This window comes from Leopardus geoffroyi, chromosome A2 (assembly GCF_018350155.1).
Source record: "Leopardus geoffroyi isolate Oge1 chromosome A2, O.geoffroyi_Oge1_pat1.0, whole genome shotgun sequence".
NCBI lineage: Eukaryota > Metazoa > Chordata > Mammalia > Carnivora > Felidae > Leopardus > Leopardus geoffroyi.
The window spans coordinates 122,398,992-122,425,903 of NC_059331.1; the positions used below are offsets into that span (position 1 = coordinate 122,398,992).

The 26,912-nt window shown below is 54.9% G+C and overlaps 1 protein-coding gene across 2 annotated transcripts in view; it reads right to left on the minus strand.

Annotated features, from left to right (window-relative positions):
* CRHR2 (corticotropin releasing hormone receptor 2) overlaps positions 1–26,912 on the minus strand; it is a 46,658-nt gene that overhangs the window by 8,947 nt on the left and 10,799 nt on the right. Inside the window, exons 1-8 of one of the 2 annotated variants that reach the window (XM_045495218.1) lie at positions 21,269–21,670; positions 21,007–21,132; positions 7,196–7,281; positions 5,433–5,542; positions 4,957–5,074; positions 2,685–2,838; positions 2,108–2,168; positions 556–628 (exon numbers count right to left, since the gene is read on the minus strand). In XM_045495218.1, the coding sequence (XP_045351174.1) occupies positions 556–628; positions 2,108–2,168; positions 2,685–2,838; positions 4,957–5,074; positions 5,433–5,542; positions 7,196–7,281; positions 21,007–21,132; positions 21,269–21,371 (831 nt within the window). In that variant the 5' untranslated portion in view covers positions 21,372–21,670. Of the gene's footprint in view, positions 1–555; positions 629–2,107; positions 2,169–2,684; positions 2,839–4,956; positions 5,075–5,432; positions 5,543–7,195; positions 7,282–21,006; positions 21,133–21,268; positions 21,671–26,912 lie in introns of those variants that run through there. The other variant, XM_045495217.1, reaches the window with a different exon arrangement.

The following is a 26,912-nucleotide window of genomic DNA, read 5'->3' on the forward strand; positions in this document are numbered from 1 at the left end:
CTACTTAAACTCTACCTTAATTAAAGCTCGTTATGGATTAAAGACGTGGCGCAATTATACCTTAGATGTGAATACATTTGGCAAAGGGCGGGGAGCTGGACAAGGAACAATTGCTCATTACGCTTCATTCTGGTACCACTGCTCCAGGCTGGGGGCGGTGGGCTGGGCCCCGGAGGGGGGGCGCTGGGGGCTGAGGAGGATGTTGGTCTGAGCTGAACAGAAGTCCACACCCCCTTCTCTTGCCACCAGCTGCCCCCTCCCCTGGCTGTCTCAGGACCTGGCAAGGGGACGTCAGATATGGGAGGCACTAGAAATCTGCCGGTCAGAACCATTCTCTGCCCAGAGAGAGAACCCAAGGGCCAGAGGTGACGGGGCTGCGCCAGGGCATGAAGCTGGAGAAGGGATAGCGGGAGGGGGTTGCCGGGAAGTGGGCTGGTGAGTACGGAGTGTGTGCAGGGGCCATTCCAGGCCATGTCTTCCCCAGCATCCCTGCTGGGTAGGTCCTCTGCTGTCCTCCTGGTGCCCTCCCCATCCCAGTCCCCACTGAGGACCTACCAGGAGCACGAGGATGATGGGGCCTTGGTAGATATAGTCCACCAGGTCACCAGGCTCCTTGCCAAACCAGCACCTGCAAAGACGGGGTGGCTGTGAGTGGCCTGCTGAGCGGTAGTGTGGACACCACAGTAGACCTGGGCCCAGGGTTCTCTGGCTTGACCCTTCCTGAGACCCAGTCTCTAGGGCTGTGCCTTCCCCAAAACCGTGGGACCTTCTTGGCTCACCCCCGGGCTGCCTTTTACCTTCCGTGGAGGGCCTGGTCTCCCCAGCTGGAGACCTGGGTCTCCTCCTCCTCCTCCCTCCCCTCCTCATTCCAGACTGCTGGGCCCAGGGCGGGCCATGCAGGAGGCTCGTGAGTGATGGGACAGCCAGTCCCCGCCTTGCTGGCCCAGGGCCCAACCACCCTGTACCACCTGTTTCTGCATCGCCTGGAACCTGCTGCCCCACGTGCCAGGTACTCGGCTGCACAAAGCAACAGATGTAGAGGCGGGAACGGTCTTCGGGCCTGAACTCTGGCCTTTCTCTGAGCTGAGCCTCATTCACCCAGTGAGAGGAGCCCACTGCTCCCAGAGGCTTGGTTATTCTCTGGGGATGCCGGCGGGTGGAGAAGCTCGAGTCCAGGGGAAGGGTGGGCCCGGGATACAGTCTGGCTCTGTCAACAACTGCTGCACCTCAGGAAGGTCCACATGGACTTTGGGCAATTCTGGCTGTGTCCTCGGAAAGCTTAGAGGTCACCCAGTGCACACGGCCTTAGACAGGAATCTGCCCCTGGTACCTGCCAGCACTGAGGTTTCTGATCTTTGCTTCAACACCCCCTTGGATGGGAACCTCACTACTTTACAAGGCGGCCTTCTTACTCTTGGGTAGTTTTTATCATCAGGAGCTCTTTCCGATGTTGAGCTCTTGGAGCCCACCCAACTCTGCCCCTTGCTCCCAAATCCCATGCTTTCTCTCGCCTCGGAGACCCCTTGGAGATTTTTATCCAGAGACTGACATTCCCCTGTCCCCTCTATTTTCAGCTGGAGGTACCCAACTTCCCAGCCACTTCTTGGCTGACACGTGGCCAGAACTGCCATCATCTGGGTGTGGCTTCTATATCAGCATCTCTGGTGCAAGGAGGGTCCCAAGATAGGACAATGTACCCTCGGCAGAGACTGGGAGGCCTGAATAAAACAAGCATCCACTGCCCTGGTCCAGGGGTCTGTGAAAAAGGCTAGGTGACACAGCCTTGGATGTGCTCTAGGCTGAAAGCCTCCTGTATATACCCTTGGCCAGACCTGCCACTCCGAGGGGGCCTTACCAAAGGGGGTCAAGCGTTAGGGCACTTAAAGGAGCCATGGCTCCTAACTCAGGTCAACAAAGTTGACTTGACATCTACCACATGAGTACCCCTGGGTGCCAGGGATTTTTTTTTTTTCTTCAATTTTTAAGACAATGGGAAAATAAATCTGTCCTGGAAGGACTTCATTTCCTGCCCCATGGCTTGGCTGAAGCCCTTGGCTGACCTTTTCTGACACCCTGCGGACCCCTGTGACAGGTCAGTCCTACTTACTGTTCATTTTCGTAGTAGAGTTTGCCAATGGCCCAGGCGATGATGATGGGGCAGGGGATGCCTGAAAGAAGTACACACACAGGCTACAGCGGACAGACAGACGGACAAGGACCCTCCTGTAGAACACAGGGTGAGGGGACCACAAGGGGCCTGGAACCAATCGCCAAGCACATGGCCATCCATGGTCCCAGGAGGGGCCTGCCCTAGACCCTGACTGCACCCTTCCCCCTCTCAGCATCCCCCTGCTGAACAGGTCAGACAGATGAGGGGATGGCATGGTTTTCTGAGATGGTTGGATAGAGAAGTGATGCTGGCTGGCTTCTCTTTCCCGGCGAGAGACAAAGGTCCTTGGATTGGCCTTTCCAGGCAGAGGGAGGAGGGCTACTTGTAAAATGTTCTTTTGGAGGAACAATTTGCTCCTTCCTCACCAGCAATGGAAGGGAGTGTGCATCCTCAGACTGTCCTGGGGACAGCAGGCAGGGCTGTGGACCTGTCCTTGGACCCAAGATGAAGGGAGGTGACCTTGTCAGCAGTGCCCCCTCCCCACCAGGCCCTGCGGCCTCCCCGGGAACCTCACACCATCCGATGAAGAGGAAGAGCCACTTGCGCAGGCGCTCGGTGGAGTAGGTCATGACAATGGCCGTGTGCAGGTAGCAGCCCTCCACGAACATCCAGAAGAAGTTGGTCACCACGAAGTAGTTGAAGATGGTGGTAATGCAGCGGCACCAGACCTGCACGGGGCAGGCGGCGGTCAGGGGCCGCCTGGGACCGGGGCCCAAGTGCGCCACGGGCGCCCGTCTGAGTCGTCTAGTGGACACGGTGTTAAATACCCTCGAATCTCGCTCTGGGAAGCTTCAGCCGCCGCCATTTCTCTTTCATGGTTTTGGAACCAGTCAAGGCGCCGGTCTGCCCTGGTTCCTTCTTTGGCGTCTCCCCAGCACTTTCTAATCTCCCTTTTTAACAGAGAAAGAGGGAGCCTGGCTCTGAGCTTTCTGCAGGCAGGGGCTAGAACTGAACAACACTGTGGTGTTTTCGTGGTCATTTTGCTGAGAGTCACCTTCAATCCATAGCAAGTCAGACTGGTGTCCACTCAATATGAAATTGCATGTAGGAAAAAAGGAGGGGGTCAATGAAAAGAAAGTTGTTATGTAAATAACAGAACGGGGTTCATGAAAGGGGAGCTGTAGCTATGGAGGGGTTCTGTAGAATCTCCCGTTTGGGAAGACTCTGGGCTTAGTATGATCACTGCTGGCTACGGAGGGAGTCTCACCAACGCCGGGCGAGTCGACACATCCCTCTGAGCCTCAGTGGGACATGGAGAAAATAATAATGCCATCTTACAGGGCAGTTGAAGAAGATGAGAGTGGCTAAGGCAGGCACCACGAAATGAAGGTTACGTTGCCATCTGCCTTCCCGGCAGAGGGAAGGGGATTGGTCCTTGTCCCTTTGAGCAGGGCTACTTTCCTGATACCCTGCAGACTGAAGGTGGGCATGCAGACAGATAGAAAGCCTGTCCGGGGCCACAGCAAGCCATGGCCAGGCCTCAGGCCTCCAGGCCAGACCTCTACTCAGCAGACCCTCCCTGGCCATCTTTCCCCAGGCTTCGTCCCCCAGGCATACTCAGAGCCGAGGCTGAGATAAGGGAATGGTGGTCAGAGGAGCCCAAGTTCTCTGCCCCCACCTCCCCGTGGACAGCGCATCCCCTCTCTGGCTGGCTCTGACGGCTGTCAGATGGTCCTGTGCTGCTCTGGTCTCTGCCTCTGCAGCTTTCCCCCATGGTCCCAGCCCTGATCTTGGGCCCCATGTGGTTGTCTGTCTCCTCTTCTCAAAAAGTCTTGCCGAGGGGGAAAGCTAAAGATCCCCTCCTCCCGGCCTTGCTTTTTCTCCAAGTTAAGCGACAGTTGATGAGCTCAAACTAACATCGGGCTGCAGCATACCCAAAATGGGGTTTAACTCAGTTAGCACTGAGGCAGGGCTTAATGTGGGGCCGAGTTAAGGGTCAAGCCAGGCCGCATGTCGGCGCAGGCCCGCTGTCCAAAGAAAATGTATTGACAAGTCTCTGATGGGGTGCCACAGAACTCTGTGCTTGGCCTCATTAGTCTGAGTGGCCTGGACATACATAGTACAGTGGCAGTTGACGCAAATCCAGGGGCACATAGCAAACACATGGGGTGGCCTGGTCAAGATCCTGCTGGCTCAGATGTAGAGGCATCAGTAAAGACTCACATAACCTGGGGCGCCTGGGTGGCTCAGTCGGTTAAATGTCTGAGTTCGGCTCAGGTCATGATCTCACGGTCCGTGAGTTCGAGCCCCGCATCGGGCTCTGGGCTGACAGCTCAGAGCCTGGAGCCTGCTTAGGATTCTGTGTCTCCCTCTCTCTCTGCCCCTCCCCAGTTCTCTCTCTCTCAAAAATAAATAAACATTAAAAAAAAAAAAAAAAAAAAAAAGACTCACATAACCTCCCTGAGCCTCAGTTTCCATGTCTGTGTCATGGGGAAAATAATCCCTACAGGCGTCTCATTGGAATTAAGCGACATAAAGCTCAACAGAGCCGACTTCCAGCCTCTTCTTCTCTAAGGGGTCTTTGGGAGGTCCTGAATTCAGAAGATGGGGAGTAGGACAAGATCAGCCAGTCTCGTGTGAGTTTAGTGCTGCTTCCAAGACCCGGGCCTGGCAGTGCCTCCCTGCCCCCACCCCTACCCAGCCCTGACTCTGGCCCCAGCTCTGGAGGGATAATGACTGGGGCAGAGATGAGCTCAGGCCAGGCCTACACCTGAGGACTGGGCCCGAGAGGGTGCCACCAGAGCCCGGAGCCCCACCCCCCCAGCCCCAAGCCTCAGCCCAGTGACCTCGTTGCTCTCATGCACTTCGTGGTCGATGAGCTGCAGCAGGAACCACATGATATTTCGCAGGATAAAGGTGGTGATGAGATTCCAGTGAATCACGTTCCGCAGACAGCGGATACTCCTGTGGGAGGCCCAGGTCAGGGGTCAGCCAGGGATGGGAGTCGGCGGAGATGGGCTCTGCCTGGGGTCAGGGACCAGTGGGAATGGCGCCTCCCAAGGCCAGGTAGAGACTCCACCTGGGGTGAGGGCAGGTCTGCACCAGGAGCCACATTCCCGCCTGTGGCGGCCATGGCTGGGTCGCTCAGTTCCCCTTTTGCATCCTGCAGGCCTGCCACAGGTTGGTGGCCTGGCACCTCCCCCGCACTCCTGTCCACTGGCTTCAGGGCCCTCAGAGTGGAGGCGAGAATGTCTGGGAGGGGTGAAGGGGTGCTGTGGGGGGAGGGGCAGGGAGAAGCGGCCGTGGGTAGGGATGGACTCACCGCAGAGCCAGGAAAAGCAGGAAAGCGGCCACCAGGGCTGCCACAGAGACGCAGTGGCCCAGGTAGTTGACAACGAGGGCGATGTGGTAGTGTATGTCGTACTTCCTTTGCTGGACAGACAGACACGTACACAGGCAGACGGAGGCACGGGGCGCATGAAGGTTTGGCTGGGCACTCTAGCTATGGCCACCCTGCGTGTCCTGACCTTGGAGGCAGAAGTGGCTTCAAGTGTCATCATCACACCTGGCTCCCAGGGCTCACGCCTGTTGGCCATGAGGCTTTTGGTATAAACGGCTGTAATCAGGCCTCCCGACATGCAATCTGGGGGCAGGCTTGGACACAAGGCATTCTGAGATATGGCCTGGGTGTGGCTCCCTAGATTTTATGGTCTCTTTAACTCTGGACTCGGAGTTGCCACACCTGTGTTTCACCTCAGCTCGGACCCTTGCTGGCTGAGTGTGAGTTGATTTCTATCTCTGGGCCTCGGTTTTGACATCTGTACAGTGGGCCAAAATGCCCTCCTGCCCCAGAAGCAGCAAGCCCTGGGAAGTCTGGGGGAAGCCTTGGGATCAGTCTGTCCCGGATGTAGCAGGGAGGGGGTGCCATGTCTGTAGAGAAGTTAAGAACAATATCAAAACCAAATAGAAGCCAGTCTCCTGGTACTGATCCCCATGTGCCGGCAATTGTAAACAGAAGCAGTGATAAAATACGCCTTCCTGCCAGGGCAGGCTGTCCCCCACCCCGTGCCCACTGTGGTCTGCCGCTGCTCAGAGGGGCCGTGAGGTGGGGAGGGGAGGACAGAGGTCTGGCAGGAACCTCCTTCTTTCCTTTATGACCTGTCCCACTAGCCATTCCTGTGGCCCCACTGCAGACCCCCTTTGGCTCGAATTTTGTAGAATCACTTTCTCAGGGTAGATAAATGTTTTTCCTTGGAACTTGAACTTCTTTGGGGGGGGGGGGCAAGTTCCAGCCTCACTGGGGGCTGTAATGGGTGAAGGAAGAGGGAGATGAAGGGGGCACGTATCATTTTGGGTCAGGAGGGAGGCGTAGCTTCAAAGGAGAGGAGGCTGGCACCGGAAGCGGGAGGGGGTCTGGTTCCTGAGCAAGGGGGCTGGTGAGGTCTGAGCAGGACCAGCTTCTCATGGGGTCGCCCTTCTGGGGGCTGTGCTTATCTCCCTGCGGAGTCACAGAATCAGAATGCCAGATGGGTTGGGGCGCCTGGGAGGCTCAGTTGGCTAAGCATCCGACTTCGGCTCAGGTCATGATCTCGCGGTTCATGAGTTCGAGCCCCGCATGGGCTGTGCGCTGACAGCTCAGAGCCTGGAGCCTGCTTAAGATTCTGTGTCTCCCTCTCTCTCTGCCCCTCCCCTGTTCTCTCTCTCTCAAAAATAAATAAACATTAAAAAAAAAATTTTTTTTTAAAGAATGACAGATGGGGAGACTGAAGCCCAGGGGAGGAAGGAAGTCACATAGCCTATTAGATGTTGGGACACTAATCACACCGTCATTCCTTTCTTATGTCACGTGCCATCTTGGTTGTGTCTTCTGCTAGCCGGAGCTCTCCCAAAGGTGGGGGTCCCTGTCCCCCTTCTCTACTATAGTGTCACTGAGCAGGGGACAGGACATGGGGGCAGAAGCAAGTGCAAAAAGGTGTGGTTGGATTGCACAAGGACCGATTCTGTCACCCTTGGGATCCTCTATGCTCAACCTGAGTCCTGATGCTTATACGAGGACCGGGGTTGGGGCTGGTGGGAGCCACTCACCTTGTCATCCAAAATGGGCTCGCACTGTGAGTAGTTGATCCGTGAAGCCCACGTCCCATTCTCCAAGCACTCTCTGTAGGCGTTCCCTACAAAAGATGCCAACCACCAAGGGGCAGGTCCCTCCTCTCCTCAAGAACACTCCCTGGCTCCCTGGGGCCCACAGGATGAGGGCCATACTTCTCAGCCTCTCTAAGCCAGGAAACACAACGCCTGTCTAAAAGTTCACGTGAAAGTCATTTATGTGAAGGTTGTGCAAAAGGCTGCCCACACATGGCAGCTAAAAGGCATGATAAAACCCGTTTCTGACACAATCTGTGACTAGCATTGTGTATACTTTCTTCAATTGTATTCGAAACGGAACCTGACTGTGAGCCCTGGGTTGTGGCTGAAGATTCGCTGCTTTCAGCACACCACATAATTTCCATTCTTCTCTCGTTTTATACTTATGAGATCTGTCCACCAGTACCAGCACTCCTGTTTTCGTAACTCTGGGGCGCCTGGGTGGCTCAGTCTGGCACGTGTCTGACTCTTGATTTTGGCTCAGGATTATGGTCTCATGGCTCGTGAGATCGAGCCCCACATTGGGTTCTGCGCTGACACTGTGGAGCCTGCTGGGAAGTCTCTCTCTCTCTCCCCCTTTCCCCCGCTGTGCTCTCTTCTCTCTCTAAAATGAATGAGTGAATGAATGAATGAATAACAGCTACCATTCACATAGGCGTTTACCACAGACCAGAACCTCTTTTAACCGCTTTGGGTACGCTTGTCCATTCAGTCCTCCCAGCAGCCCCATGAGTAATATAAACCCATTTTACAGAGGAGGAAACTGAGGCACAAAGAGATTAACCTACTTGTCAAGGATATAAAAATGAGAAGAGGTAGAGCCAGGCTTCAAATCCAGAAGGTCTAGCTTCGGGTTGCCTGTTCTTAACCCCTAGGCTGCTGAGCAGGGGTACACGGGAATGAGGCACGTTTGGGGAAACAGGACTGTGTTGCCAGACTTGAGCTGCCACTGCCTGGGACAGCACCCCCCATGTGAGATCTCCCAGTGTCTGACAACTGGCCTCCCTGTTAAAACTGGAACGTGATACGTGAAAAGACATTTCAGAGCACCGATGTCTGAGATATACGAGTGCAGGTTTCGTCAGCGGGGAATGTGGGAAGGCCAGAGAATGCTTAGACTTACTTTCCTTGAAATCCTAGCTTGACCGTCAGTCCTAGCTCTTAAGCCACCTCCTCCAGGGAGCCCACCCTCAACTACCAGCCAGAAGGAACCCTCCCACCTGAGAACTCCAAAGCCCTTTGCCAGCCTCTGCTTTGCATCATTAGAGTGTATCTGACCTCTCCCACTTCGTTAGGAATTCTGAACGATCCACTGTTTGGGAGTGACGTGTACTAGGGTTTTCTGCTCTCTGGCTAATGGGCAGTTGTTTGTAGATTTTTCTTTTGGGTTGATGTTAGATACATGACATAAAGCTAATTAAAATAAATAGGTCATAGAGCACAGAGTCACAGAGTTGGAGGGGGAAACTTGGGTTGTTTTTGGAAGCAGTGAGTTCTAAAATAATTAAGGTACTTAAAAAAAAACCCACTTCTGGGGCGCCTGGGTGGCGCAGTCGGTTAAGCGTCCGACTTCAGCCAGGTCACGATCTCGCGGTCCGTGAGTTCGAGCCCCGCGTCGGGCTCTGGGCTGATGGCTCAGAGCCTGGAGCCTGTTTCCAATTCTGTGTCTCCCTCTCTCTCTGCCCCTCCCCCGTTCATGCTCTGTCTCTCTCTGTCCCAAAAATAAATAAACGGAAGAAAAAAAAAACAAAACCCACTTCTGTTGAGCTTACAGTTAAAAGCAATGGAATTATTGAGGGAGCACTTGCTAAGGAGCAGAAACAATGGGGGAGATTCTACTAGCTTAATTGTTTTTTAATTTGGTGCTCAGAGCTCCCGGAGTTTTCAAGTTTTCAAATTCAGGGTCGTTACTGGCCTGTTCCTGCCTCCTGGGCCTGTCAGCTAGAGGCTGCCTTGGGCAGGGCTCTGGCCCTGGTGGGAGTCAAGGCAGTTCTGACCCCAATGTGAGGACACCAGCTCTTCACCCCTCACCCGGGCACCCACATCCACTCTTGGCACCCTTGGGTTTTCTCATTCCTCAGGGTTGTTTTGCTACAGAAAGGTTGTGTGTTAAGAGAATTTGATGCACAGGGTTAGTGATGTTACTGAACTAAAGGACAGAGTGTGGAGTGAGTCAAAAGGACCCACATAGAGGTATCCCGGGAGGACAGATCCTTTTGTAAGATGAACAATCCCTTTAGAGTCCCTCTCAACAGGCCTGGTTTAAAGCGCAGAACATTTATCTTCCGGGGATGTGTTCATAGATGTTATCCAGCTTTCCTGAAGTTCAGTGCTAAGCCCCTTCTTCCAGGAAGGCCTCTTTGATTGCTCCCATCTCACAGATTTCTCTCCCCTAAGCCCCCCCCCCCCGCCCCCCACCTCACCCCAGAGTCCTCATAGCCTGAGCCTCACGCCTCATCCCTGGCTCATTACCTGGCCTGAGTTGTTCAGGTTCTGAGTCTGGTCTTGCTGATCAGTGTGGGGCTAACCAAAGACGGCAACTCAAGAATACTTCCCCGAGTATGATAGCTCTTGATGGCACTGACTACAGGGTGGGCTTGAGGGTGGGAGGGAGTCAGGATAGAGATGCTGCAAATCTGAGACCATTCTGGTCCCTCACCTCAATGTCCCCCGGGGTACCAGGTTTTATGAATTCTGTCTCCTGGTTTTCTTTCTCTGGAACCCACCCCCCTTCCCGCCACCTCTCCACATGGCACTTATCACTTGCCCTCGCAGGTCTGGCACACAGCCGGATCTAGGCTGAGCCACCCCTTGAAACACACTCTTCGCTGCTCTCACCCATGGCTCACTGACAAACGCCTACCTACCTTTGAAACCCCAGCTCAAATGCCATCTCCTCCTGAAGGCTTCCCCAACATCCTAGGCATTTAAGGAGTCACTTCTTCTTTTCCCTCTAAAAGCCTTCTCTAGGTCTTGCCATCTCTCGAAACATAGGCCTTCACATTCTACTGTGCTTGAACCACAGCAGTGTATCTATTTTATGTCAAAATCTCGTACTCACCCCTCCATCCCGCCTCACACACACCCCCTGCGTTGGTGGGTCCCGTTTCACAAAGCAAAATTTATCTTGACCACAGCTATAATACTTCTCTTCCTATTCTGTTCTAATGAGTTCTATTTATTTTATGTACAAATGCTGGTCATGACTCACTAAATTGACTTCATAATCCACTATTGTGCTATAACCCATAGTTTGAAAACCAAAAAGCTATTTTAGACGATATGCCATAATTCACTACGGATTTCATCTTTTTGGACCTGATTCTTTTTTTTTTTTTTTTTTCCCCTTTGCTGCTGAAGTCAAGCTCCCTGGGGTAGGTAGGCAGAGACCATATGGGAGTCTCTGGACCCCCCTTAGGAATCAGCCATCAAATACACCTTTTCAGTATCAAACAAACTCAGATGTGCCAAAACCTTGGAAAGCAGGGTCTGAGATGTGGGATGTGCTGGTGGAAAGGGGCTGCCCTCTTGGGGCCCAGTTGTGCCTGGAGATGAGGTTCTGGCTACAGACACCAGGTACCAGAGGACTGGAAGACGAATGTGCCCAGTTCTCCAGGGGAGCCGGCTAATGAGGACGCTGTGCCCTCAAGCACAGCTTTGGACAGGAGAGACTAAAACAGGAGTCCCCTGCCCCCTACACCTGGGAATTATGGGAGGATGAGCACGGAAAGTCTGAGGGCAGGTGGCCAGACAAGAATCGCAGGGATGGATGCAGCGAGGTGGGTGCCTGTTACCACAGCAACACAAGCGCCCCTGCCGAAGATCAATGCTGATGGTGTGCGGCATGGCCTGCCAGGGGCATTAGGGTCTGGGTGATGCAAGCAAGATCCTCTCTTCCAGGGCTCTGTGGCCTGGGAATCCGGGTCCCTATTGCCAGAAGCATGCCAGATCTCTTCCCGCAAAGTGGCCCTGGTCTGCCGAAAGCTCCCATTATAACAGCCTTTCCCTCTTTCAGATGCCGACCCCTTTTGGATAAGAGTTCCTTGTTCAGACGGTCACCTGCATGGTTCAGAAGCCAGGCTGGGAGAAGATGAGGGCTTATATGGTAGCTGTGGTTTTGTCTCTGGCTGGTTGGCTAAGTGACCTTAGCTAAGTCCCTTCCCTCTTGGCCTCGGTTTCTCCTCTCAGTAGAAGTAATGTACATCATCTGGAGGATGTTATTTATTGGCATGTCAGGTAGGTCAGGTATCTATTGTGTGGGACTTTTCAATCCACTAAATGCCAGTGGAGCCATTATGGCAACCCCAAACACCCCTATGTCACTTTCAAGTGCTCTGTAGACTGGCATTTCTATCTCTGATAGTCTAGCTGACAAGGCATGGGGGACAGGGACTACAGGGACCGTTATGGGGGAGTGGGTGCCAGAGACAGGCTGGGCATGGGGAGTGAATGGGACTGGTGGAAGGGCCGCAACATGGTCATTGGATATGTGGAAAGAAAATGACAGGAAGTTAGGGCAAGAAGGTGCTGGCAGGGAGGTGGGAAGGGCCAGAAGCAATATTTACTGAAGGAATGGGGTCACTGTGCACGGCAGGACCTTTCAGCACTGCGGACAGCAGAATGACACCACTCTCTGCTCCCCACCAAGGCCTGTGTGAGACACTGGAAAGCTCCTGGGACACAGCCCTCCCACCCTGCATTCACCCTGCGTCCCTGGGCCCAGCCCAAGAAGATCACACTAATTCAGGCCCTGTCTCAAGGCCCGGCTTCAGCCCCAGCTCCTCTAGGTGCTTCCAAGGCTGCTCCAGCCCCTCGAGGGTTCCACTACTCACTTCTCCCAGCCCACTCTGGGTCAGGATTGCTCTTTCCCAGCTCGTGGGGCAAGGCCAAGGTTGCCCTCCCCTCCGGCCCTCTCTTAAGAGCTACATAGAATCGAGTGCATGGGATGGACCGAGATGGTGCTGTTGTCTATGTGACTCTGGATGAAGACAAGAGACTCACTTGGAGTGGGCCAAGAAGACCGCTGGCCACCTCGGGGGCCCAGGCTCTGGAAGCTGCACTTTGTAAATGCAAAACAGTCACACATGCAGGAGGCATCTCGGGTCTCATACACATGCCACAGGTGGGCCGAGCACGACTGCCAGTGCTGCGGACCCCGTCAGGACAACCCCACGAGGGGTAGGAATGGCAGTCCAAAATCCCAAAGCTGCTGTCAGGCATCCTCCAGATTCTAGGCAAGAAAGCCTCGACCATTCCCAGGAAAGCACGCTGGAAACGGAGTCAGCAGGCACCCCCTCTTGGGAATTTAAGAGGGGGAGCCAGTTTCTCCCTCATTTGGTCTGGAGGGGCCCGAAGAGGGACAATGACACATCGGGGGTCGCCGAGCAACTGTGTTCCAGAAGATGCGGCAACTTGTGCCTCTACGGCGGTGTCTTAGCTACTTCATGTCCAGATCCCCAGTGCGGGAGATGCCTGCAGGACATGCCCGACATCCCATCCTCAGTCCCCTTACTGACCTTCCCTGGGAGTTGGGCTACTCCAGACGTGGCCATATCCTTCCCGTCTGGCTCGGGGCCTTGCTGGGAAACCGTGGCCCTTCACCTTGCTCACCTTTCTTATCTCTTAATCTCTACTGCCTGAACGAGGCAGTGATGCTGTGGGGCACGACAAACAGTTTTCTTGCCTCCCTTAAGGGTGTTAAGACACCCTTTTGGGAAGCGAGGCAAGGTCATGGCACCAGCGGTGAGTTCCCCTGAGCTTCCCAAACACAGGGCTTCTCCCTGAGTTAACACTCTTGCATCGCTGAAATGCTGCTGCGGCTGACCAGGGCCGGCCTGCTCTGGGGCCTGGCTTCAGCGTGTCCTGTGTTGGTCTGATCGCAGCCCGCTGGTGGCGGGGGCTGCAGTGGTGACGCTCCTCTAAGCTCAACCAGCATGACCTGGGTTGCAACACTGGGAATCTGCCATTGTCTACACGGTCATCAGGTTGGGAAGGGCCTCCCCAGGGCCATCTGCTCAGGATATGTGGGACGAGAGACAGGGAACTGCTATTTCATTTCTTCAGTGTCGTGTGGACACTGCACCTGGGGCCCCAGCTGTCCGTCTGGACCTCCGAAAAACCCTCAGCTCCTTATTTCCAAAGGCCTTTTCACTAATGATGTCTTTCCCTCCTTGAGTATGCATGGCACGGTTAAGTGTCTAAACTTCGAGCAGACGGGGGGGTGGAAACTGAGTCAGGGAGGCACAGAGCAGTTTAATGGAGACCACACTGGGCCCATGAAACAGGGAAGAGGTATGACTGGAAGGCAGCTCACGGTGTGAGGTCACTGCCCTCCCCAGGGTGGGTGCAAGTGGGAGGAGGTGCCTACCCCCTGCTCTCGCCTCTACTGTGCAAGGCTTCCTCCTTGTAGACTTCCCTAGCAACACTCAATGGGCTTGTCGCCATGACGCCAGTCTGTGGCCTGCAGGGGGAAATAGGGAAGAGAAGGCGAGCAGGGGACCCTTGAGGCAGAGGCTGCTGTGTGGCACAGAGGAACATCAGGGTTTGGGGACCATGAGAGCTTGTCAAGCTCACCCCCCGCCTAATACAGAGACAGGAAGCCTCAAAGAGGATAAAGTATAGCCCAAAGGGGAGACAAGCAGGCCGTGGCCTGGCCGGAATCAGAACAGGCCTTCAGGGGCGCCTGGGGGACTCAGTCGGTTAAGCGTCCGACTTCAGCTCAGGTCACGATCTCGCGGTTTGTGAGTTCGGGCCCTGCGCCGGGCTCTGTGCTGACAGTTCAGAGCCTGGAGCCTGCTTCAGATTCTGTGTCTCCCTCTCTCTCTGCCCCTCCCCTGCTCACCCTCTGTCTGTCTCTCTCAAAAATAAATAAACATTAAAAAAATTTTTTTAATAAAAAAATAAAAAAGAACAGGATTTCAATTTGAGTTTCTGTGAGGTAATATGGAGTCAAGACATCTTTGTCTGGCAGAATCCTATGTCCTCCCTTTACCAACAATGGCATTTCTCTGGAGGGCCAAGGACCTGCCTCTCTCCAGAGGCCTTTGGGGATCAGGCCTCCGAGTGTAGGTGGACTGCTCCCTCCCACAACACCATCCAGGGGCCACAGACTTGTGGTGGCTCTCGGAGATGACAGAGGCCACATCCCTCAGAACGAGGACAACCATCCTTGGCATGAACAGGACCCTCAAGAACATGATCCCAAGGATATACAACTGCCCCTTGGTCTGGGCCCCATACGCCCCCTCTACTCCTCCTGCTGACAACACTCCAGCTGTCCTCAGGAACCCCAAACAGCATGATCTCCCCAGTTTTGACAGGGCCTCACAAGGTCAGCATGTTTTCTGTCCCTGTCACACAGATGACGACACTGAGACTTGGATGAGGGGGACCTCCCTGTCACTCAGTGAATCAGGGCATAGCCAGGATTTAGATCTGCCCTCCTGAATCTGGGCCTGGGTTCCTCCTGGTCTCCTTCACCCCAGCCTCCACCCCTGCAGGTGCTAGGAAAGGAACTTCCCACCAGACTCTGGAGCGCCTGATTTCGGGTGGGTGGACTGCACTTGGGGCCTTTGGGAGGATGGTCCCTGGGAGTCAGTGGGGGTGGGGCTTTGCTGTGGGGTTCCAGACTCAGCAGGTGGTTGCTTAGCGGGTAGAGGGGGGTTCTCAAAGTTCTCAACTTTGAGATTTAGATTTCAAAGGTACATCCTGAAAATCAAGCAGTGTCCCACCAGAATATTCTGTTCCTGTACCATGGGGCTATGAACAAGCATCTGGGAGCACTACCACTAGCAGAATTGAGGCCCACACCCTGGTTTGGCATTCAAAGCCTCCATGACCCTGTTCCCTTCACCCACGTCTTCTCTCCATCTATTCCCACTCTCCCTTCCAGCTGGCACAACACTGGCCCGATTTTTCAAGGCCCCATCCAACAACACTTCCTCTGTGAAGTCTTCCCAGCTTGCTTTCCCTTCCTTTTGGAATCGACCTCCTCCCATGTGCTCCTACAATCTTGACTTCACTTAAGAGTAAATATCAAAAAGTTCTCTTCAAGAGTCTCTCTGGGGAATCCCTGGAAGGCAGGCTCAGGTCTTATGCACATTTGAAAACCTTGTTTACAGTGAGAAGAGGCCAATACTCCCACGAAGCCAATGAGAGGTGAGCCTGGGCAGGAAAAGGGCCTGTAAGCAGCTGGAGAGGTCCTGGGGAGGGAGGGTGAGGAGATCGGGAGTGGCTGTGCCTTTGGTCCTCTCTGAGATGAAGGGTCCTCAGGCAGGGAACACCTGAGATTCCCCCAGCACACTTCTTGGCCACCCGGGCCCCATGCAGGCAGAGGTGGAAAAATGCCAGAGCAGATGCCAAGAGCTCTCACAGCCAGCAGATGCCGTTCAGGGCTCTGGCTTTCTGCGAGACCCTGGGCAAGTGTCTTTTGCTCTCTGGGCCAGTCGTAGCAGGGGAGGAGAGGCCTGGATGGGAACAGGCTCCTGGCCTCAGGGGTCAGGGTGTGAACAGATCTCCCTGGGGACTAAGAATGCAGACCTGAGTTTCTGGATTCTACTTCTTCAACCCAGAGGGGAGACTGTTTAGAGCCCTCCCTGAGGCTCATACCCTTGCCTCATGGGCCAATAGGTGCGACATCTCCACCATCAAGAAGCACTCCCTCCTCCTCAAGGAAGCTTTCCAGGAATGCTCCAGTACCCACCGCTCGAGCCCCCCTTTCCAATCCCTGACTGCTGGCTTGTGTGAGCCTGGCCTTGAGGCAGCCTGGGGTTCTCTGAGGGCCGGGCTCAGCACTGATCACTGCATGCCCTCAGGGCTGAAGAGGGGATTTCTACAGAAGCAGGCGGTCCCAACAAGTTTATGTGTTTCCAACGCAAGCAGTGTTTCAGCATGTCTCTAGAGTGGGGTTCTGGGAAGTAGGGACGCACAGTCCTCTCCGTGGGGTTAGGTTAGGTGGCGTGTCTGTTTTCCCCTTGTCCTGGCAGATGCCTCAGTACACATGGGCCCAAAAGTTCCTAATAGGTTGTGGAGGGAGTCTGAGGTCAAGGAGACTGAGGCTGAGCTGTGCTGGGTTTAGCAAGTCTGCAGGAGGAAAATGAAAATGAACCCCATCCAGGGGGCAGCAGGACCCTCCTTTGCAGCTACAAGGGCCACAGAAACGGGCAGGAGGAGGTATGGGACCACGGCAGATAAAATGAGGGATGGGAGGAGGGAGAGGCAGAGGATTGAGGAGGGGGTGGAGAGGGGGAGGGAGGGAAAGAGGGAGTAAGGGAGCTGGAAAGGGAGAGTGGAGGGTGGGAAGGAGGGGAAGAGAAGGAAGCAGGGATAGAAAACGAGAGAAACTGGGAAAGACAGAGACATACACATAGAAAGAAATAGAAAATATACCCACAGGCAAAGACAGAGCCACACACAGGCAGGAACAGAAACAGAGACAGGGAGACATACAGACATGCACACACAGACATGGGCTCAGAGTCTGCACAGGATGGTGGGAGGTGGGAGGGAAGGGAGTATATTGCCTGCTTCTGGCCAACCCACTGGGGCTAATCAATTTCCCTTCTCCTTGCAGACAGGGAGACTGAGGCCCCGGAAGGGTTTTAGAATTGCACCGGCTTATACTACGTACAGACATTATGGAATTTGGGTGGCCCAGGACTTGAACCTGCATGCTGTAATGGGCTCCGGGAAACCTGTGGGGGGCCAGAGGCCACTTCCTGCCACAATGCTGAAATGTCAGGTTCTCACCTTCCAGGCTTCCCCGTAGTCAGAGCTGGAGTGTGGGACCTAGAGCCTCCCATATCCCCCCCCGCCCCACCAGATGCACCTGCTCCAAGGGAATTATGGAGCTGGGGGTCCACAAAACAGAAACGGAGAAGGCCTCCCTGCGGCCACTGCATCACAGGCGGGGTTGGTAGCAGGAGTGTGGCCTATCTGGTGGCCGGTCTTACTCAGAGAGAGTAAGGTTCCCTCACTGGGCCAGCTCTGCCCTGAGCTCTTGGCTGGGGGCCTCAGCCCACCCAGTGATTCCACAAGCTCCTTAATATCCTTTTACGCAATCCCTTCTCTGTTTAAACCGGCACAGTTGCTTTCTGAGAGGCAGCAGAGCCTGAGTTGGAATCCTTACTCTTTTATAAGCTGTGTGACTATCATCAAGTCAATTAACTTCTCTGTGTCTCCGTTTCCCCATGTGTAATATGAGGATAATATTACACCTCATCAAAGGGTCAATGTAAAGATTAACGAGTTAACAAAGGTCGAACGACAACACAGACACGTGGACCCTGGGCCGCGGAAGTGTGGGTGGTGGGCAGAACCCTGGAGGGAACTCAGACACAAAGACCCTTAACTTGGCTCTGCAGGGACAGCATGTGTGACCATGGACAAGTCCCATCCCTTCCTTTGGTCGTGCTGCAGCTGGAAATAGTCTCTGGGTGAAAATCATTAAGGCTCTGCATGGGCCTCCCAAACTTGCCCCCTGCAGCAGTTAGCTAACCACACATCCAAGAACTCTGAATGCCTTGCTTCTAGCAGGAAGTGCTCTCCTGGGCTTTCCTCTTCCGGCCGACTGCATTCTGGATGGACACCTGCTCTCAGATGTCTCTCCAGCACTTGAGGGACTACATGTCTCCAACTATGCTCAGCATTTTCCTGGTGTCATCCCTGACTCCTCCCGCGTCCCCGTCCCACCCCAGTCCTGTACGTGACAAGTGCCCAAAGTCTCCTGCACCCATCCCCTCCTCTGCTCCCACAGCCTCCATTAGACTTGGGCCAGCTGCAGTAGCCTCGTAACCCCTCCTCTTGTCTCTAGAGGCTCCGTGCCCCAAAGCGGAGCTCCTCTGCCCCAGGTTCCCTCCTGCACCTGACAGTGAAGTCCTCTGCAATGCCCTGCATCATCTGACCAACATCCACGCATCTGCTCTTGTCTGTTTCTGTCTCCTCCTACCTGTGCTCCACACAACACTCGCCAGTCCCAAGGCACAAAGCATGGTCCCATCTCCTCCTGTATACCTGTTACACTTTCACCTGCTCAAATCCCACTGGTCCTTAGAAGTCCAGCCCAGGGGGCTAAGCCCACCCAGACCTTCCAGGGTAGAAGCAGCAGTCCTTTTTCTGCCTCCTCAAGAACTTTTTTGGAGGCAGTACTGCCCCAAAGAGAGCGAGGGCTGCCGATTCCTCTGCCTGCACTGGTGCATAGGAGGGGATTATATAACTTTGAAAAGTCACTTCGTGTCTCTAAGCCTCAGTTTTCCTGTCTGCAACATGGGCGTAAAAGCAGTACGTATCTCAGGGGGCCTTCGGGAGGTGGGCATCGGTGGGATCACGTGTGCAAAGCTCTCTCAGTGGTAGGTGGTGCCTGGAAAATGATCCACTCTTGGTAGCTTTGTGGCAGACTCTCTGTGCTCAGCTGAGTGGAAGAAAGTTCATGGGGACTAAAGGCTAAGCTGCTGTCTTACCCTGGGAATGCTGGCCCTCTAAAGAATGAGGCTTCAGTGGGGGGTTGACTATAGCATAGCAGAACTGGGCAGGAAGAGGAACCAGGTCTTTGCTCCTTTTCCTCAAGGCTTCTCATAGGAGTTCATTTCCTCCCTGCATCCTTTGTAAAGGAAAGATCCCATTGAGAAGGGAAAACAGTGTCCAGGAGGCAGGGCAGGGGAGAAATCAATCACATTTCCATTGCCATTAGCTTCCTCGCTCTTCCCACCTCAGCCGGCCGCTCTGGTTAATGGCAATGCTCCCAGCACCCCATGCTCCTGTTCCCCAGCAGCTGTAGTGTGGGCAGCACTTTGGTCCAAACGAGGAAAATTGCTCATTAGGTACCAGGAGCTAATTGGCACTCCATTTGCCAACCTCGGTGGCGCCCTGACCGTTTTTCAGCCTCTCACTTGATGTGACATGAGTGGTCTGGTATGTGCTCCAGCATCTCCTTTGGGAAGTCTTCCCTGCCTTGTCTGTCCCCTTCCCCCCATCCTACAGTCCCCTTGCTCGGCTCCATCAGGGCATTTATCACTGTATTCCTTTGTCTGTTGCAATTGTGAGAGAGGGTGTCAATGATAGTGCAGTGGCTCGCATATAGTAGCTGATTAGTAAAAGGATTGACTCAGGACCGTGCTCAGCTCTGAAGAAGAGACCCAGGCCCTGCCCTCAAGGAGCTCCAGGCTGGCTGGGGAGAGCAGGGGACAGCCCAGGCTGAGGTAGGAACCAGAGTGGAGCTCCCTTAAGGCCACAGACCATGAGGTTGAGATGCCTCATCACCTCACTTGGCCCTTTGCCTCAGGCCCAGTCTGAACTAGAGACCCTATGATCCTGTGATCTGAAAGTACAGTTTTATAATCTCAGGACTGGAAAGGAGCATAAAAGTCACTCCTTCCACTTGCATACTTCCTGGGTCAGGGAACTCACTTCCTCCCAGAGAGGTCGTTTTTTTATCATGGCCGGGAAGCACGTCCTTAGATAATGCAGAAATCTTCCTCAGCGGCTCAACTACCTCTACCTTCCTTGGGAGCACCTCTCCCGATGGGCTCCTCAGAGCGCAGCCCCTCCCTGGGCCCAGCAGAGCCCTCTGTTGAAGCAGACAGGGAGTGCTGCTTAGCATCAGAGGCAGGCGAGGCTGTCTTGCTCTCTAGCCATCTCCTCAGCCCCTAAGAGTCTGGACAGGTGTGTGTAAGTCGGGGCGGCGGGGGCAGCAGGGGGTGGGGGGGCATACACATGTGCCAAGTGTGAGGTAACAGGGGGGGCTATGCTACTGTTCAGGCACAGACATACAGAGAGAGGTTGCTACAACGTTTCCAGGTTCAGGGGCTTCAGATAAACAACCCAACTTCCCTGAAGGTCTGAGAAGGACCACTCTCTGCTGCTGGGCTGGGGCTGGAGATGTGAGTGGCCGGTCAGGGTGGCCAGTGATACTGTGTCTCACAGCCTCACAAGACACTCCCACTTGGCACCCGTGAGGCCTTCCCCAGGGCACAGATTCTGGTCCCTTCACTCCCAGTGCCCATGCTGCATCACCCCACCTGGGCACTCTGTGACTCCAGCAGCTTCCGCTGCGGTCTTCCCCAGAGTGTCAAGCCAGCCAGTGACTTGCCAGGAGGAAGGAGGGCACAGGCTGTTCTCCCTGGGAGATGGGGGGTGGTCCTGATTCAGACACCACACATTACCTGGGCAGTAGGAGTAACGCTGCCCAGGAGCCCTGACTCACTGCCCAGAGGGCCAGTCTCAACATCCAGGTAGGGATGAGGTCACACCCACACACTCCGGCCCAGAAGTGCCTGTGCTCTGTCCCCACCCAACACAAGCGCACACTCCGTCTTTCCTGCCTCATGGCCCTCCTTCCTCTCTGGCAGGAAAGAGTCTGACCACCCCACTCACCCTGGGGTCTGGAAACCTAGCGTATGCGACCCCTCCTCCCTGGAGTGGATAGCATTGACTAAACAAAGAGGGGGAACTTCAGGCACTCAGAGTATATATTGTGAGAGGCAGGCTTGCCCTCAAAAGGGAGGAAGAATTTCCTCCTTCCCTTTCTGGGCTCTGGGCAAATCACTGTCTTACTGAGGTCTGAAGCTACCGTGGGGTAGGGCCAGGGGGAGAGCCCCCGACATTACAAGGGGCTCAGCGTTACGACGCTGCTCAGCAGGTCTCCGACGCTAGGTCCGGAGCCGTCCCTACTCCCTAAACCGCTCTTCTGGGCGGCGGGCGCAGAGCCCGCGGCGGAGGATCGGGCGTGGGGGCGGGGGGGGGGGAGGGCAACTCACGGGTCGTGTTGTACTTGACGCCGTTGAAGTACTCAGGGCACGGCCTCTCCACCAGGGCTCCGGCGGCGCTCCGGGGCCAGCACGTCCCGATCTGGTCCAAGGTGGTGTTGCAGTAGGAGTCGGGACCTGGAGACGGGAGAGAGAGGAGAGGGGCTCGGGTAGGTGGCCGGCGGCGCGGGGCGCTCAGAGCGCGGGGCCTGGGGCGCACGCAGCACGCCGGGGAAGGAGCCCCGCGCCGCCCGCTCCGCTCGCCTCCGCCTACCCTCGGGGTCCAGGGGCAGCCCCCAGCCGTCCAAGAGCAGCTCTTCGGCCAGCGCCAGGCTGCAGTTGGCCTCCAGCAGGCTGTAGAGCAGCGCCGCGTCCATCGCGCCCGGGAGCCGCGCGCCGACAGGGCGTGTGAGTGCGCGCCCGGCGTGGCTGCGAGGGACTGGGTGCCAGAGTGAGCGGTCCCGAGAGCGCCGGGTCCCGGCCCCTGCCCGCCCAGCCCCGACCTGCCGGGCAGCCTCGGAGCGCTGCGCCCCGCCGCCCGTCGCTGCCAAGTCGGGACCCTCGCGGAGAGGAGCCGCGGAGCGCGCGGAGCCGCGGGTCCACCCGCTCGGTCGCGGCCAATGGCGGCGCCAGGGGGCGGGGCCGGATGGCTCCAGTCGGCCGGGCCCAGCCTCCAGCCCCCCGGCCACCAGTCCCCCCCGGTCCCCGGCCCTGCCCCGAGTCCGCCTTCTCAGGCGCGGGCGCCGTCCAGACGAGGGTGGCGGGGATGGACCAGGTGGGCCTGGGGTGGTGGAATGGCCCGTCCGAGGACCGCAGGCCCCGGGGCTGCACGGGGCAGCAAAGCGCGCTCGTCCCCGCGCCGGGGAGCCCCCCGCGGCATCCCTCACCGAGAGCCAAGACTGGGCGGCTTGACGCTTGAGTTTCCTCTCCTAGAGCCAGGGCACTGGAGACGGGAGGCGGGGAGCGGAGAGTCCACGTGCAAGTCTGTGCTCTAGAAGAGCCCCGGTGGCCGATGGGAAGGAAGTGGACTGGAGGGGCTTTGAGGGCAGCAGGGAGGCCACGGAACAGTCTAGCGAGATCTAGTGGGCTGAACGGGTGAACACTTGCCCCAGGCGGTGGGGCTGGGATGGAGCGGTATTTCAGAGGACGGCTTGCTCTGGTGAAGACAGATGGGAGAGAAGGGTGGGTGAGCGGGTTCCAGGAGGAGCCAGGAAGGCAGGGATAGCACCACGTCTTCCCCTTGGGTGACTGGGGAGGAGACAGTGTTGCCATTTAATGAGATGGGCAAGTCCAGGGGAGAAATTGGCTGAAATTATCTGGAGGACTTCAAACACCCTGGTCTTACTCTCCCGGGCTCCAGAGAGAATAAAGTGAGAAGGGAGAACCTCTCTCTGTTCTTGGCTTTGGGCAGGGCCACCTGAAACTACTTTCCATATGTGTGTGTGTGCGCGCGTGCGCCCACGCATGTGCGTGTAGTACCTAAACACCTTTATATGGAATTTGCCCGTAATGTGTTCTGATTTCACTGTCAGAGTGCGCAAGGTGGGCCGGCTGCTCACGCCTGCTGACCGGGGGGATCCTGGCTCAGGAGGCAGGGCCTGGGTGTGGTACGCGTCAGCTCAGGCTGGATTCTGGTTTTGCCTCTCTCTATTCTCCCTGCATGTTACCCCAGTTCCTGCCCTCCCTTTTGGGGCTGTTTCTCCATAAGGGAAAGGTTCTCTGAGGCCCCTCCCATCCCTGAGAGTCTCTGGTTCTGAGTTTTGAGATGCAAAGGCAGAGGGAGATGTGCATGTGAGCGTGTGTTGAGTGTTTCTATCTTTAGACGGCAGGGAGAGCTGGGACCCAGTCCCAGCTGGGCTGGAGGTCTCAGAGGAACTAGTCTTGTCCTCCCCCTTGCCGGTCTCCTCTGGGGACAAAGCTGCCAGAGAAGGTCAATACCGCCCTGAACCAGCACTATGCCCTAAGCAGAGAGAGGGGGAAGAGGCAGGCTGGGCTGCCTTTATGTGCTCCGGTTTCAGCAGCCTCCGTATTAATGCTTCCGTCACTGCCCCGGCAGAGCCAGAGAGCACTGAGACCAGGGATGAGCACTGGACTCTCTCCAGGGCTTGCTGATTGGCAAGTATAAGGTGCAGATCAGCCAGCCAGCCTGTCCTCTGCCTCTTGAACGGACAGTTAGAGCCCTTGGCTCAGCTCTGGGCATCTGCAGAGGCAAAGATCCCTTGGTGTTCATAACAACCATTGCCAGGAGCAGGGGAGGATAGGTTGAGTCCCAACCCCAGCCTAAGATCTGAGTCTCAAACCCAACCCTAGGCAGAACACTGTCCCCAGTCCCGGGCTAAGCCCTACCCCACAGGGTCCCACATAGGCCAGAATGTGGCAAGCAGGGTCAGCCCACGTCTTCACTGGGAAATAGTCTCATTCATGCACAAAGGAGGGCGCTCCACACGTGGATCGCAGTATAGGGGGAAAGGGAGACATCAAGCTTATGAATGTGCTTGTCACCAGAGCCACCACGCAGGGGAATTAGCTATCTTGGGGTGTGGGGAGTGCCCAGCGACAAGAGGCCAAGACTTCTTGCCCCACGTGCAACTTTCTGCAGAGCAGAATGGCCTGGGACACTTGGATCGCTCTTCACTGGGAGAGCACATGTAATAGAGATTCCTCTGGGAAGTGACTATTTTAGCAGTAGAGCCAAAAGATGTTCTGCATCCTGATGGACAGTCAGGGCCCGAGCACAGACCCATGGACCCAAGGTGCCCTGGCTTCCAGGATGAGGGGCATTTCTTCACGGACCTTTTTACAAGCACAATTGTTTGTTACCCTAGATGTGACAGAGAGGAAACAGCTTTGGAACGAGTTGGCTTTTATAGCTCACTTGAGTGTTTGAAAATAGGTGAATGAGGAAGAAATTGTAGAGAGTTAAAAATTTCCTCAATTAGATTACATCCAACTGCAAATAAAGTCTGGGCCTTTTTGCTAACTAAGGAAGCAGAGGCAGAGGGGAGGCCCCTGGGACGGAGAGGGGCTCTCAGGCTGGGCACTGGGGGAGAGGTACTGGGATGGTTGTGTGCCCCCAGGCTGGTGAGACAGGTTGCAGGTAAGTTCAGGGAAGTGTGACACCTGCGTGTCAGGAGCAGTATGGGGTGAGGTAGGAGCTCCTGGCCCACCTCTGACGTCAGCTGCAGTGGCAGGGGACAGTTTCAGACATCCTGGTCCTCCAGAGGGCACAGCCTAATAGGCAGGCAGAGCGCACTGGAAACACACAGCATCTCACGGTCATTGCCTCCACAGAATCACCCACTTCCTCCCATTCATCCCACCATCCATCACATGTCAGCTGGAAAACAGGGTTTGAGGAGATAGTCTGTCTCTGCCTCTCTGAGGGGCGATGCCTGGTCAGACGGACTACACAAGGAGTGGGCAGATCCGGGTCAACGCTGTGGGGTTTTCTGGGCGTTTTCATGGGTCTGCTCAGGGCATGGAGTCTTGGGAGAGGCCAGAAGGTGCCTTACGCTTGTCTGGTGGCACTGAAGATCGTGGCCCCAGGGCAGACACTTCTCCCCTACACATCCTACGCCATCCTGGCACAGGAGGGTGGCCAAGGGGAGATGATATCTTCAAGTCCAACCAGGGGCCAGGCTGTGGGATCAGGAAGGGCCCTCAGACACTTTCCAGTCCCACTTTCTCATTTATAGGTGGACAAAGGGAATTTCTCCCTCCGACCTCTCCTGGGCCATCTTCAACTCTGCAGCAGCCAGACTGGGCTCCCTGTTTCTTCCACTGGGCAGATGAGGTGATTTTTCTACAATTAAGGTCATGGCATTCCTCCTAAGAGTGGCTCCCCATTGCCCTCAGGATGGAGCCCAGCTTCTTTGGCAGTGCAAAGAACACTCTTCAAGATTGTCTATCCTTCCTGCTCTCCCTCCTGCCAACCTTGAGATGCTTTTTGGAACAACTTGTCATTCCCTGGAACCATTGTATACCCCCCCACACCTTTGCATGTGCTGTTCCCTCTGCCGGGATGCCCTTACCGCTCTACACTCCAGTTAGCCTAGCTGACTCCCGCTTGCCTTTCAAACGTTCGGCTTGGCTCTCCCCTTCTTGGTCTTGTCTGGGTTGGGTGGCCCTCCTCATTGCCTCCATCTCTTGGGGCCGATCTATATCATGCCAAGGTTGTTAGTTTTTTACTGTCTCCTCTATCAACCCGTGGCTCCCTGAGGGCAGGGCTGGTCATGTTCACTGACTGGTCCCCAGCACCCATCAGAATGCTCTAGGCCTTGGCAGCAGCTTTGTCTCCCTGACCAAGACTCTTTTCCCATTTGACCAGCCTTGATGTGTGTGCGTGTGTGTGTGTGTGTGTGTGTGTGTGTGTGTGCACGCATGTTGGATTGGGGAGTTGCTTTATTTCAGGGGATCCATGAATCCATTGGGATCCTTATGTTGCCTAAAGACCGAATAAATAATATGCCATACAGTCTATGCCCTAATAGGTGCCTCTGTGATGAACAAAACAAATAATCCATTTAAAGCCTGCCTGAAGTCTCTTGTGGTTATGTGTGGTTTTCCTTTATTTGCACCTCAGAGGCATACAATTTAACTGGTCATAGCCTTTGATTTATGACCACCTGTCATCGTTAGCCCACACATGGCCCAAATTTATTTTATTTTAATTTTTTCTTTTATGGAAGTTTGAGTACAGTGGTAAATAACACGGAATCTATCACTGAATCCAAAACTAGATCGTTGCCAGTCACTTCCATATTTATCTAAATACTCCTTCCCCGGAGGGAGCATTCTCTTGGACATTTCATTGATCATTCCCTTGCTCTTAGTTTTTCGGTTTTATCGTATGTACGTATGTCTAAAGAACAGATTGGTTTTACTTGTGTCCGCACTTTATGTTAGTCATCGTCCATTTTCTCAATCGGTGGAGACCACTGAAATCATGAAAGGAGATCATTTTCCTGTGGGAACCTCAGGTTGAAGGGCATCTTATCTGTCTGAGTCCCAACCTAAGGGCATGGTGAGTGAAGGAAGGTGAGTCCCACCACCGCTGCTAGGAAGCATCATCAGTGATATGGTGGAGGCATATTTCATGACATGGGAAAGCACTCACCCTGAGTTATAAGACCAAAAAAGCAGGTTACAGAATTGTGGACACAGGATCATCCCAGTTTGGTGAAAAAACATGAGGCTCTCTAGACCGATAGACTCCTGGGGGATATAATGATAAAAATGCCCAGATGGTGGGATAATGAGTCCTCATGGTGTTCTTTGATTTGTAAAAACATCCCCCCCCCCAAATTTATATTAATGTAATGTAACCCATTTACAAATGGATGAATGATATTATCAGTTACGTAGGGGAGGCCTATTTGGAAAAGTGGAGCCCCTCCCCACTAGACTCAGACCCGCATCCACCAGGGGTCAGGGGAAGGTGAGGATCTGGGCCATGTACTAGAGAAGGCAGGGGGTTTGCTGATAAACCAGTGTTTCCCTCCTGACAGCAGAGAGCTCTGGTCGGGGACCCCCTGAAATAGGGGCCTTTCATTGCCTGGCTCATGGAGCATGCTGGGTGTCTCTGTGACCTCTCGTTCAAACTCCAGAGTAAGCCTCTGAGCCTGACTTAGATCTGTTCCTAACAGACAAGGAAACTGAGGCTCAGACGGTCTTACGGGCTGAATGGCTGAATTATGTCCCCCCCAAATCTATATGTTAAAGTCCTAACCCCCAATAACTCAGAATGTGACCCTATTTGGAGACAGGTAATGAAATTAAGACGAGGTCATCAGTGTCGGACCTCATCCAAATGTGACTGGGGTCCTTGCAAGAAAAGGAATCGAGAGGTGCCTGGGTGGCTCAGTGGCTTAAACGTCGACTTGGTTTCAGCTCAGGTCATGATCTCACAGTTCGTGAGT